The sequence below is a fragment of the Chaetomium fimeti genome (assembly GCF_033439085.1).
Source record: "Chaetomium fimeti strain CBS 168.71 chromosome Unknown B0H64scaffold_1, whole genome shotgun sequence".
NCBI classification, from domain to species: domain Eukaryota; kingdom Fungi; phylum Ascomycota; class Sordariomycetes; order Sordariales; family Chaetomiaceae; genus Chaetomium; species Chaetomium fimeti.
The window spans coordinates 1,205,656-1,218,762 of NW_026944329.1; the positions used below are offsets into that span (position 1 = coordinate 1,205,656).

Genomic DNA, 13,107 nt, shown 5'->3' on the forward strand with positions numbered 1-13,107 from the left:
ATCGGTCAAAATTTTGGGATGGTTGAAGTTTGCGACGCGTTCTCGCGGCCGTGACTTTCTCAAACCGGATACGCTACCCACGACAACTTTACGGCCTCCTATCGGCGCCGTACTATGCTTACAAGTCGAATCGGATATTTATTCAGCTAATAGGGAGACACAAGAGTGGCAATGGCGCCCTCAGTGGCACCTCTCCTCCGGAGAGGCACTGTCTGCCGCAGCTGCGTCTTCGCATTCGCCAAGGGCGTGTCACCCATTCAGCGTAGGAATATCTCAACTGGCTGGCTGAGGAAGACGGAGGACGCAAAGGTGGATTGGGATAAGCGTGCAGAAGAGGTCAAGGCTGGGACGCGGCCCAACTTCTGGGACATGCTGGAGGAACGGGGTTACGTCAAGGACACGGCGGGGTATGTTGGGTTGCCTCCCCCCGCACCGTACTCTGGTCTCCTTTGTGTAATTACTGACATGATATTCATTTGCGTAGGTCGAGGGAGACGATTCGCGAACTTATGAGGCTCAAACGGACAGCCGCCTACGTCGGTATCGACCCCTCGGCGAGCTCGCTCCACGTCGGCCATCTCCTCCCTCTCATGCCGCTTTTCTGGATGTACATGCACGGATATGGTGCCTACACCCTCCTCGGCGGGTCGACGGTTAAGATTGGGGACCCTACGGATCGGTTGAAAGATCGAAAGCCCCTCGAGAAGTCCGAGCTGGCCATGAACCTCACCAAGGTGCACTTTCAGACCAAGAAGCTGTGGGTCAATGTCGAATTGCAGGCTAGGAGACACGGGTACGAGAAGGAGTGGGCCTGGAAACGCGGCTTGGTAAATAATAACACGTGGTGGAACTCGGTCCCTTTGCTTGACGTCCTGAAGCGCGTGGGCGGGTCCCTACGGATTGGGCCCATGCTATCCCGCGATACGTGAGTACGACCCTCGTTCACTATGTTCCCCCCATTCTGACTCCGACCCCTAGTGTTAAGCGGAAGATGACGGAAGGCGACGGCGTCTCCTTTGCCGAGTTTACGTACCCTATTATGCAGGGTTGGGATTGGTGGACGCTCTTCCAGCAGCGGGGGGTGCAGATGCAGATTGGCGGCTCGGATCAGTACGGCAACATCGTAACCGGCATCGAAATTGTCAAGACCGCTCGGGACAACGAGACGGATGCGGCCAAAAAGATACCTGCCAACGGCCCGATCGACGACCCGGTCGGTTTCACCGTCCCGCTCCTGACGGACTCGTCTGGTGTCAAGTTTGGGAAGACGGCTGGGAATGCGGTATGGCTGGATCAGTTCAAGACGAGCAGCTTCGATCTGTACGGCTACTTTGTTCGGCGGCCGGATGCGGATGTGGAGAAGCTCCTCAAGCTCTTCACCTTCCTGCCCCTCGACGTGATTGAGGGGGTCATGGCAGAACAGGTGGAGGACCCGTCCAAGCGTGTCGCCCAGCACTGCCTCGCCTACGAAGTGTTGACATTGGTACACGGAGAAAAAGTCGCGAAGGAAACACAGGAAGAACACCGAATGATGTATAGCAAGGGCGGCCCGAGAATTCCGCTCGTGTCCAAGGCGTCGGATGACGAGTCCCCAGACGAGCCGACGACCCTGAACAATGCGCCACGGATTGACATAAAACTCCCCAGAAGCTTGATCATGGGCACGTCGATCGGCCGCATCCTGTTCGCCGCCGGTCTCGCCACGAGCGCCAAGGACGGCCACCGGCTTGCTCAGCAACAGGCCGCCTATATCGGCGGTTTGCCCGGCCGCCGCCCCGGCAAGGGCCAAGCCATGGACCCGGAGCAGCTGACGTGGAACCCCGTCAAGCTCTGGTTCCCAGAGGAAACCAATAAATATTTGATCGACAACAAGCTCCTCATCCTCCGCAAGGGCAAGCACAACGTACGAATCATCGAGATGGTCAGCGACGAGGAATACAAGGACTCGGACGAGCACTACGCAGGCCAGCCGTACACGGGCCGTTTCCGTTATCTTCAAGAGTACATAAGCGCGCTGAGGCGTGGGACTAAGTCGGCTAGCGAGGTGCGGGAGGAACTGCGGCAACGCCTTTTGGAGGAAGACGAGGGGTTTATGCATGACTACCACCCGGTAGCAAAGAGCTCCGTGCAAATAAAATTCGAGAGACAGTTGGAGGCCCTGCTTGTAGCGCAGGAGATGGGGGTTACGAAAGAGCCGGAACGGAGTTAACTCAAACGATTTAATGATGACGGATCGGAAAGGTCTGTCGTGCCGAAAAGGGTTGTCTATACAATACCCGGGGGGGGCAGGACGCCGGCTGTATTGACGTAACGATCGAACGACGCTAGCTACCTACCCTTGGTAGCTCTGTATATCCATGTACTACTACTACATAGACCTTCGCTCCTGCGACCTGGGGTCTGGACATCAATGTACCATAAGCAACCCAATCCCACACACACCTACCCACCTACCTACCTGTAGAGAACCGTCATGTCGCCCGCCGGCGCGGGGAAGCTCTTGAGCTTGTCCATGATCTCGGCGTCGGTCAGGTTCTGCTCCGTGATGATCTGGTCGAAGGTGTGGCAGCCGTCCGTGTACTTTTGCAGCGGGTCGCCGCCGGCCGCCGGCCGCGCCTGGCCCGTCGCCAGCGCCGCCAGGTACTGCTTGGAGACCACGTACTTGTGCACCCGGTACAGGCACCCCTTGATCACCCCGAACTGCACCAGCCGCCGCACGTCCACCAGCCGCAGCACGTCCACCCCGCCGTCCATGTGGCCCTTGATCCACTCCGTCACCGTCTTTCCCACGCAGAAGCTCGTCATGAGCTTGATGAGCAGGTAGTTGGATACCCGGTGGCCGTGCGTGGTGCCGTTGGTTGTTTTGTTGCCGTTGGTATGGTTGTTGCTGTCGCCATTGCCGCTGCTATCACTAGCATCGCCGTTACTAGCGCCGTCCCCAGCACGGCCGCCATTGTCATCATCATCATCACCATCCCCGCCGCGGTCCCGCCCACCGGTGCCGGGCCCGACGCAGACGTAGTTGGCGCACTCGTCGACCATGCCGCCGACATTAGCAACAAAATCGTGAATCCCCGGGCGCGGCGCGTAGCAGGCGCCGAAGAAGAACATGTCGAGCAGCAGGATGGTGTCGTAGTAGAGCAGGTGGCGCAGGGCCAGCTGGGCCAGCTCGAGCGACACGTCGGCCTGGAAGGCGATGCGCCGCACGTCCGACACCCCGTCGATGTGCGCCGTCACCCGCTGCAGGGTTAGATCCCAGGTCGGGTCGACCACGTCCGCGAACTTCATCTTGGCCACGGGGACGTGCCAGCCTTTGACCTCGGGTGGGGTGGGGTGGTGCGGGAAGAGCTTCATGTTGATGGTGTTGGCGTCGTCTGGGGGTTGGGTGGTTAGTAGGGTGGTGGGGGAGAGTGGGAGGAGGAGAGGAAGGGGTGAGTAAAGGGGCAAGGACTCACCAACTGGGATCATGCACTCGCCGTAGTTGTTCAGGTCTTCCTTGATAATCTCCAGCAACGACCCGATCGGGCGCCGAGTGGAGGAAGCGTCGACGTCCTGGCTGAGAAACCCGCTCTGCTTCTCCATCTCGGCAAAAGTCACGGCCAGGCGGCGCACGACGCGCTCGTAGGGGACCTGGTCGACTTCATTCTCGACGACCAGGCCAAAGTTGAAGATGAACTCATTCCGGTCGTATCGCGGGCTGGGGATGGAGACCGGGAAGCCAAGAACGAAGTACTTGCCATCGGGGTCGGCAACGGTGATGTAGCGATTGCAGAAGGCCTGACGCGGGATGATGTACTCTTGCAGCACGTTGAAGTCGAACAGCGGCGGCTTGATGGTCGTGGGGCCGGAGACGGGGACGATGCAACCTGGTGGGCTTTGGGATACGATCTTGGTCCCTGGATAAGGTTAGCAGTCTGTTCAGGTGGGAAATAGAGCTGGATACGAATACCTTCTTGGGGAAAGAAACGGGCATAAAATATCCCCTGAATCATGTTGGATAGAAGAGTTTAATTGATCGTCTCACGACTCTTTCATGCTACTTGAACTCAGTTCATTTAAGCAAAAATAATGGTTTAGGTTTAGGGTTGATAAAATGGCATCTCGGGCTGATTGACGGTTGTACTCTTATGTATAGTTTATAAAGCAAAGTGTAAATCGGGATTAGATGGCACGTTGACGGCGGATGTGTATAGGTTGTGGCGGATGAAGTTCATGAGCCGTTGCTTTCAACATCGAGGTCCCCGTCACGGTCGTGAATCCCGATACAACCCTAACCCTGTACGTAATGTGTGATTTCGACACGAGAAGGATAGCAAGTTACTCTGATATAGAGGTCCTCTCGACTTTACGGTGTGGATTTTGAGGCATCATGACAGACTAACTCTCGGATAGCCAAGATTAGTGCTTAGTGACGCGATGGGGAATGAAGGTAGGCGCCTGCTTCGTTGCAACCGAAACAGGTTGTGTATGCACCCTGAATTGTAACAGCACCACCCCCTCCCGAGTGTCCATCTACGGTCTATATTTCCAGCTTCAGCCAAGTAGGTACTTAATCCAAAGCCGCCCGCTCCAACGCAGCCCTCCCAAGCGCAAAGCTACCCAGCACCCGCTGAAACAACCCCACCCAAATCCAATCACCCATCCAACCCCCCAGTGGGCGTGATATCCCTCTTCCCAAACCTCGCCCCCAACCCGCCAATATCCCGCTTAAAGAACATGCCAATATTCTTCAAATTCTCATTAATCGTCGCCTTCTCCTGCGCACCCACACCCACACCGCCGGCCCCCGGCGCTGTCCCCATCCTCTCGACCCCATCCCTCGCCGCATTCAGCAACTTCTCCCCCAGCGACGCGGCATCAAACCGGCCCTGCAACCCCGCGCTGGCCGCCCCGCCGCTATTCCCACCGCCCATCCCAGCGCCGCCAGCACCCAGCGCGCCCCCCGCCGCCGACGAGGACGAACCGGGGGCCATGAGCGAGGTCAGCAGCGGGGAGTTCTGGACCAGCGGGGGCGCGCCCGCGGCGGGGGCGGCCGCGTGGCCCTCGCGGTGGATGGCGAACAGCTCCATGAGGAGGGGCTGGTCGGGCTTGCGCACGCCCTTGAGGTCGAGGATCTTGCGGAAGTTGGTGTCGGAGCGGTCGCCGATGTGGATCAGGTAGGCCTGCACGAGGCCCTCGGGCGGGGAGGGGCGGACCTGCAGGGTCTTGAGCAGCGGGTCGATGCGCGTCATGGACTGGTTGACCCGCTTGATGAAGCCGGCCGGGGGTGGGTTCTGTGGGGTGGGGAAGGAGGGGGAGGACGGGGAGGTGATGCCGGTGGTGGTGGTGGTGGTGGTGGATGGGTTGTGGTAGGAGAGGAGGTTCTCGAAGGATTTGGTCAGGACGTATTTGTCGAGCAGCATCTGCTCGGCGCCGACTTCGCAGACGGGGCGGCATTGGACGATGTTGTTGATGTACGCTGCCGAGAGGTGCTCGACGAGGTTGTCGCAGAAGGCGCGGGCGTACTGCTGCTTGATGAAGAGCGGTAGGATCTCTCGGGCCTTGTCATTTACGTGCTTGAGAAGCTCGCCGACGTATGAGCTGTGGTCGCTGACGCTCTCCATGCGGCTCCAATTGGTGTTCTTCATCTCCCGCCAGGCGCTTTCGCAGTCGAGCTCGACCTTGGCTACCAAGGCCATGACGGCTGCGCTGGCTACTCCCATAAAAGAGTCGGACTGCGACGAGAGGTCCACCTTTGATGCCATATCGGGGTCGATTCGCTTCTTTATGCTCTCCTCTAGTTGGTTGGTGTTGGTGTGCCAGAAGTCTGCCGTGTTTAGAACGAGAATGGCTTCCTGAATAGGGGGTCCCTGCGGCCCGCCGCGTTGTATAAACGTGACCAGGACCTGTTGGGCGTACTCATCGAGGTACTTGGCCAATGTCCCACTGAGATCGAGCAATCGCTCGCCAGTAGACAGTTTGGCGCATTGTGAAAGCGTGAGCTTGTAAAAGTGAAACAGCTCGATCGCGGAGGGGATGACGGCCTGAGGAGAGAATTCCTCGTCGGCTGGTATGAGTGGCTGCGTCTTGTATTTTGGAATCATGGATGCCAGGGCTTTGTCTTGCGACTCGACCCATAGGCTCAGGTACGGCTCGAAAGCGACGGATATGGAGCCGTTGAAGCTCTGTATCCGGTCGTCGGCCGAGCTTAGGGTGTCGATGCTCGCCCGCGGTTCGCTCGCAAACCGGCGCTCCAAGCTCTGTTCAAAATCCATCGTCTCCTGAAGACAACTGAGGAGTAGGTTGACGTCTAGTTTGGCCCCGTCGATCCGGCGCATGCTCTTTTCGAGAATGCCCTTGAAGTCTTCCCGCGTGCCGTCGCAAAAGGCCATCCCTAGCGTCTCACCGACTCGCCAATGGGGCGGAAAGATAGCAGCGTGTTCCTCCTCGTGCGTCTTGAGCGTGCGCTTGAACCATGCGTAGCGCCGCCCGATATTGTCAAGGTTGCCTGCCTCGTCGTTGCCCCGGAAGACTTGGCGATACTCCCGGAGCTCCGTGTTGACGTACCACGTCACCAACCTCGTCTTGGCGTGATCACCGAGGGCATCCATGACCAGACAGGCTTCGACCAGGACGCCGCGACGGGCGGCCACCTCCCCCTTCGCAAAGGCCATCTCGAAATCCTCGCAGACTTGCTCGAGCAGCTCACGCTGCAGGTCGCTGACGTTTCGGCTCAGCACGGCAATCTGCTCAATGCTGCGGTAGCTGTTGAAGTGGCGCATCAACTGCAGGACGGCCTGCAGGAGGCCGGCGCATTCGCGGTACTGGCGAGTCCGGGAGAGGCCGCGCAGCTGCTCGTAGGCCGTGGTCAACATCTGCAGCCGTTTCAAGGCGGTCATGCTGAGGGTGAGGTTGCGCTTGGTGCCATCGAGGCGCTTGATGTCGGCCGTCATGGTCGTGATGTCTCGCTCGGTCTGTAGGGCACGACTGCGCACGCTCTCGATGCGCTGAAAGAGGGAGGCCAGCTCGGCCTGGGCCGACTGCATGCGCTCCAGCGACGAATCGGGCCCGTAGGCCTGGGTGGTCTCGAGGGCCGTAATCGAGCGGGAGAGGCCATCTTTATGACGCTGAATGGTCGAAGAGACGCGCGCGACGGAGGGGACGGTGGACGGGTGCGAGAAAAGCAGGTTCAGGTGCGCGATCGGATCGTACTCCACTGCGGCGAGACCAGGGAACATGTCAGTTACTCCTTCGCATTGCATCGCATTGCATCACGCCGAGGTTGATGGGAGTCCAGATTCCAGAGGGGGTCGGTTGGTTACCTGAATCAAGCGATAGGGATTCTGCAACGGCGATGTTCATGGTGCCTCTGGGCTCGTCTCGCTGCGGGATGTGTCGGGCAGGTAGTCGACCTCGACGAACCAGGGGCCACTTGCTGGTGTTTGTAAAGGGAGTTCAAGAGCGAATGCCAAGTACGACTTCGTCCAGGTAGTGTGTAAGACAACAGTGCCTAACTTGATTGGTCTACTGCGGGACAAGCCAACATTTAAAGCTGCTTTGGTGGGGAGGAGAAGGTACCCCTCGAAATGCTCCGAAGAAAAGTTAATTTGAGTTGCTAACCCTTGAATAATCATGAAGTAGAATATTAATTTCAATTCTTATATTTTATTTCACCTATCAAACGAAAAGGAACGTGATATTTAGGTAGATAACTCTAACTTGGAGCTGTTGGATGTTGTTGTCTCGTGGAGTGAGCTGAGCCGAGACCACCAATGCGGCAATGATGAAAAGACCCGCCCCCCCCAGCTCCGATAACAGATCCCAAGCACTGTTATCGCCAGCAATTTCGCAACTTCCTGACATGGAAACCGCACGAGACAAAGCAAGATCTAGGCTCGACTTTTTGAACTACCTGAAAACTCAAGTTCGCCTAAGCTGGGCAGAGCACACGACAACACCCCAATCATGATGCAACACCGGACATCATGGATACATCTGCCGTAGCCCCGACGCTGACCAGGCAGCGCATGAGCGTGGTTATTTTGACGCTTGCCGCAACCGCTGCCCTGGGCTACTTTTGCTACCGCGTCTACGACCCACCACTGCCCGAGCCCGCCCCCGACCGTCGCCTGCACCGGAGCAATGCTATCCGACACCGACGGCGCTCGCTTCCGGATGTCGTTCATTCCCACCACAGCCGCGAGCCTTCTGAGGCTTCCACCACATCGGTCGAGTCCAATGCCGACGAGAACGTCGATGTCAACACGGTGCGCCCCTTGAACGATGCCGAAACGGTCGCCGACGACCATGTCATGGACGACAATTGGTACGATGACAATAACAACCAGTTCGCCGCACAGCAGCAGCGTGCCGGCCAAAATATTGTCAGTCTCCTCTTCCGCGTTTCTGAGGACAATGCCCGCCGCAACGCCTACGTACATCGGGGCTGCCTATGTAACGGCTGCGGCATCACCCCGATCCGCGGAATCCGCTACCGCTGTGCCAACTGTACCGACTTCGATCTCTGCGAGACGTGCGAGTCGCAAGGGCTCCACACCAAGACGCACATCTTCTACAAGATCCGGGTCCCCGTCCCGCGCCTTGGTTCCCGCCCGCTGCAGCCTGTGTGGTACCCTGGCGACCCCGAAAATTGCTTGAGACTCTTGCCCAAACATCTTATGGCTAAGCTATCCAAGGAGACCGGCTTCGAGCGCCCCGAGCTGGAAGCGCTCTGGGAGCAGTGGACCTTCATGGCGAGCACCGAGTGGCGTGAAGACCCCGACGAACTCGGCCTGGCCATGGACCGCAAGACGTTCGAACGCTACTTGGTCCCGTCGGGTGGTTATAGACATATCGCGCCGAATCTCCTGCACGACCGCATGTTTGCCTTTTACGACGACAACGACGACGATCTCATTGGCTTCTCCGAGTTCCTGCGCGGCACGGCGTACCGCAAAAGGAAAGACAGGCTTAGCCGAGTATTCAAGGGCTACGACATCGATGGCGACGGTTACATCAATCGCCGGGATTGCTTGCGCTTGTTCCGGGCTTACTACGTCGTATTTAAACACATGCACCGGGATATCCTCGACGGCCTTGATGACCAGGTCATGAGCTCCACAGAAGTCGAACAGCTAGTGACCAGCCGACAGCCATTGAGCAGTTTTTTTGGCCGCGAGGGGGGGTTCTCGCAGGCCGATACTGACCGTCCGATGGAGGGTAAAGTGATCAACCTCGACACCGGGGAAGTTCACATCACGGATGGCACCACCAGGGCCCTAAACGAGGACACCCCCGACACCGCTGACCGCCAGTCCATCTTGACCAACGTATTTACCAGGCAAGCCCAAGTCACCGAAAATCTATTCATGCCCGTCATGGACCACCCACGACCGTCGGGGGAGAGAGGATCCGGGCTGGAATACCTGAATGGACTCCTCAACCCGCCGACCCGCATCAGTGAGCTGCCTGCGCTTCTACTCGGCGAGACTCGCGACGGTGATGACTTCTTTGTTGTTGTCAACGGTGGCCAAGGCGGGAATGGCGAGCAAGATGGTCAAGGTGGAGAGGAGGGTTCACCGAGTGCGGAGGAAACTGGAGATGACGGTGCTGAAAACCACGCCAATGCCAACAGATCGTCGGACCGTGAAGGGTCCAGGCCAGGCGGGCGAGACCAGGGTCGGCCCTCTTACAGGGTCGCGTCAAGCCGTCGGTTGAGGGTTACGGCGCGACGCAAGCTATTCGACCGGTGGAAGAGGCGGCAGTTCTACCTGGATGAGGAAGAGGGCATGATGCCCCCAGATGACTGGAGCGATGACGACGACGTTCTTGCCCGTGTCAACGGATCAGCCGACGACTCCAAGGCCGCGCAGCCTCCCCTCTCGACGCGATCTCGCTCATCCTCCAAGGTGAGATTCGCCGAAGACACAGACGATTTCGACGTCAGATCCAACCCTTCGACGTCTTCGAGGAGCATCCCCGAGAGATGGGGAGGCATGGAGATCCCGGATGCCGAGCGCGACCTAGGCAAAGAGATCTTCTACCAAGTGAGCCAGCAAGCCTACAACGAAATCCTCGATACCCTCTTCAAGGATAAAGAGGACCTGGCCGTTCAAGCTGCCGAGACCAAGGAGCTGCGCAATCAGCACAGGCCAGCCTTTCAGTCTATCAACCCCGACGAAGAGGAAAAGGCGGAGGCGAGCTCGCGCTCCGCTTCGGAAAAGCGCGAGGCATCCCAAGAAGAGTCGCTGCAACAACTGCTTGCGGCCACTGGGTATTCAGTCGAGAATGCTGCCACCCAAACCGAAACCAATACCGACGACGAAGAAGCGGAAGAGGAGGCGGAAGAAGAGGTGGAAGACGAGTATGAAACCAGTGACGACGATGACGACTCCATGCCGCCATTAATAGCAGACGAGTCACCCGCTGAGGACCTTTCCTTTACCGAATCCATCCCCTACCGCGACCCTACCATGCCTCAGTTCCGCCTCAACTCAGAACCAGCACCCCACCCGCGCGATCAGCCACAACCGACGTCAACAAGCTCAGCGAACGGCAGCGACCAAACCGTACCAGCTAGCTCCCCAACACCAACCACCGACAAACCAGCTGACACCACAGCAACAACAACACCAACAGCCAACGGGAAAGAGAAGAAATCCGCCGGCCCCACGTCGCCCCCCAAGCAGTTCCCGCGCAGCACGCTGGTCACGTGGAAGCGCCTCGACCTCGCCGAGGAGGAGGCCAAGGCCCGCGGCGGCTGGGGCAGGCTGAGCTACGACGAGTTTGAGCGCATCTACAAGGCCGCCGAGGCGCGGGGGACTCGTCTGGATTATCTCGGCACCTGGATCGACTTTTGCATCCCGTCTACCTAGCGGATAGGGCGGAGGCGGGGGTTGACGCGGGTTAGGGGAGTGGGGTGGGTGGGGTGAGCGGGTGAGCGGGTGGGTGGGCGAGTGGGCGAGTGGGTGGGTTGTGGGTGGGTGTAGGTTGGGGAGAATGCGCGGCTAGGTTTTAGATGGGATGGGATGATATGGTATCGGGATTGGGAATGGAGGGTGAGGGTGAGGATGGGAATGGGAGTTACACCTCGGTTGCAGTTTGGTTTCATGGGATAGCATGTAATTCTTTTTGAGACAGCGAATACCAGAAGTGACTGGCGAGCGTGTGTCGATGGATCCCAATGCTCGCTGTATGGTGTGAATGAACCAGCTCGCGTCTTGGGACTTGGAGATGCCTGGTAGTTGCTGTAAGTTGGCCAGGACACTGCAATTTTCCCTCTTCTCTATCTACCTTTGATCCTGGTCTGGTCGGTATGTAAGTACCAGAATGCAGGTTTTTATTTACTTCCTCGTGCGCTTCGTTGATGCTGATTTGCGTTGAGGGAGCGGGTGGCTGCGAGCATGTGTAAGGAAAAGGGGTAGTAAATAATGCGCACGGACCACCGTTGCCTGCCCCGGGCAACCACGAGGACTTTGGTCTTGTCGGTGGAAGGATGGTTCGAAACATAGTCATTGATGGCAATAACTATCAATCAGAGTATCAATACGTGTCATTCTAGAGCGTCACTGACCACGTAATTCAGGGCTAAGTGTGCGGTTGGGGTATTTGTTCTCTCCGGAGGATGGCGGCTCCAAGTTTCAACGACGCAACGCTACTGTAGGTTCGGGGAAGATAGTTAATTATGGGATTTGAACTATTTGCACTCCCCGTTACTCCTCTGTGTTAGATCTGCGTTCGTATCTCGACTCGACATCAGATTGTAGATACGTTGTCTGTTTTCCCAAGTGTTCGTGGTCGCTCAAAGAATCAAACACCCCAGGAATGCGCACGACCAGCCACCTAAAGTGCATAATTCTCGCCAGGATTCAAGGTTGGGTCTCTTAAACAGAGTGTTTCACCGGATGGACTCTCCTCCGACCATGGCCGCGAACGGAGAAGCCGGCAGGGAAAACGCAGACAACACCCGGCTCTTGTCCGTTTCGTACTTGGCCTCCCCTCTGCTCGCCGTTTCCAACTCTGCTCGGGGATTACCGTCGTTAGAGCGTGAGTCACGTCGCCGAGTTCTGGATCGCGTGCTATAGGTTGTGCCCGAGATGTATCCGATACCTCGGAGAGACATGATGTGCCCAGACCTCGCTCACCGTCTTTGCCGCGGGTCGAGACTCACATGATGACTAGGATCCTAGCGGTAATGATTCTGTGGACCGCACGCTTCTTCATCCTTGCCCCTTCGCTATCACAGGCCAGGTTTGGCGGCACCAAGTCAGAAGACCTCAAGCAACTGTGAGTGGGTTTCGGCCTCGAGGAGCCCAACGCGGCCCAACACCGTTCCATCGCAGCCGGTGGAGCAGAGCTCGCCTTCATTTGAATTCGTGGGTTTGTCGGCGGAGGGTACCCAACCCGCTCGACATCCGAGCTCTGAAAGCGCTCGATCGCATGCTGTTGGGCCTGTCGTCATCCACTGAGATGGCTACCTTGGACGGGCCGATGAGGGTGGACCGCGTGCTCCAAGTGCGTTGTGTTCTTGACGCCGCGTCTTCACAGTGCGTAGCATGAACAGAAACTGGTTTGAAAGTGAGCGGAGAGGGGTGAACCTCAACCATCCGAAGTGGAGTGTGCGGAACCGGGATGCCGAAGAATGAATTCCTATCAACCAACCGTTGGCCACTGCTGGCCTGGCATGCCTGGGTAGCCGGAGGTTGCGTTGCGTGGCCAGAAGCAAACAAACGTGGAGAGTCCCTAGCGGATGAGGTCGAGAGCGGCCGCTGGGATGTATTCTCCTCAGTCGGTGGCTCCGCGGACTCGGACATGGCTCCTGTGTTGTTGGAAGGTGGCGGGTGCCCTCCCTAGCTGACAGGTCACCCCCGGAAGCGCCCGTGAAGATGGCTTCCCTCATGCGGCAGCCCCGGGAGATGTGGTGCAGCATCTTCAGCGCGGCCGGCAGAAGATCATCAAAAGCTGAGGGAGAACGTGGCCAATCGAAGTTTGAGATGGAGTGGTGCGTGACAGATTCACCCATGTAACAGATGGAAACCCGTGGGAGACAGGGCTGATGGGTGAAGCCACGGCGGCGACCCTGTGGTTAGACTTCTCGCCGTGGCCAATCACTTAAGTGTATAAAAACAA

General features: G+C 57.9%; 4 protein-coding genes across 4 annotated transcripts; 2 read left to right on the plus strand and 2 right to left on the minus strand.

Annotated features, from left to right (window-relative positions):
- Positions 1–171: 171 nt before the first annotated feature.
- B0H64DRAFT_300220 (tRNA synthetases class I-domain-containing protein) lies at positions 172–2,053 on the plus strand (the record flags this gene model as incomplete). Its single annotated transcript, XM_062800097.1, has 3 exons — positions 172–407; positions 485–925; positions 979–2,053. Coding segments are annotated over 3 exons (1,752 nt in total), but the record flags the coding sequence as incomplete, so codon positions are not given.
- Positions 2,054–2,331: 278 nt separating this feature from the next.
- On the minus strand, positions 2,332–4,212 carry B0H64DRAFT_8071 (nitrogen permease regulator 2). Its single transcript, XM_062808807.1, has 3 exons — positions 3,950–4,212; positions 3,456–3,896; positions 2,332–3,374 (listed from the first exon to the last, which is right to left on the minus strand). Exons 1-3 carry the CDS (start codon positions 3,990–3,992, stop codon positions 2,455–2,457), a joined length of 1,404 nt encoding a protein of 467 aa, XP_062663670.1. The 5' UTR covers positions 3,993–4,212; the 3' UTR covers positions 2,332–2,454.
- Positions 4,213–4,348: 136 nt separating this feature from the next.
- Positions 4,349–7,469, minus strand: B0H64DRAFT_428269 (Vps53-like protein). The gene is made up of 2 exons (XM_062805835.1): positions 7,302–7,469; positions 4,349–7,195 (listed from the first exon to the last, which is right to left on the minus strand). The coding sequence occupies exons 1-2, from the start codon at positions 7,339–7,341 to the stop codon at positions 4,635–4,637; spliced, it is 2,601 nt and encodes an 866-aa protein (XP_062663671.1). The 5' UTR covers positions 7,342–7,469; the 3' UTR covers positions 4,349–4,634.
- Positions 7,470–7,760: 291 nt separating this feature from the next.
- Positions 7,761–10,884, plus strand: B0H64DRAFT_380117 (uncharacterized protein). Its single transcript, XM_062802714.1, has one exon. It carries the CDS (start codon positions 7,965–7,967, stop codon positions 10,851–10,853), a length of 2,889 nt encoding a protein of 962 aa, XP_062663672.1. The 5' UTR covers positions 7,761–7,964; the 3' UTR covers positions 10,854–10,884.
- The last annotated feature ends 2,223 nt before the right edge of the window (positions 10,885–13,107 follow it).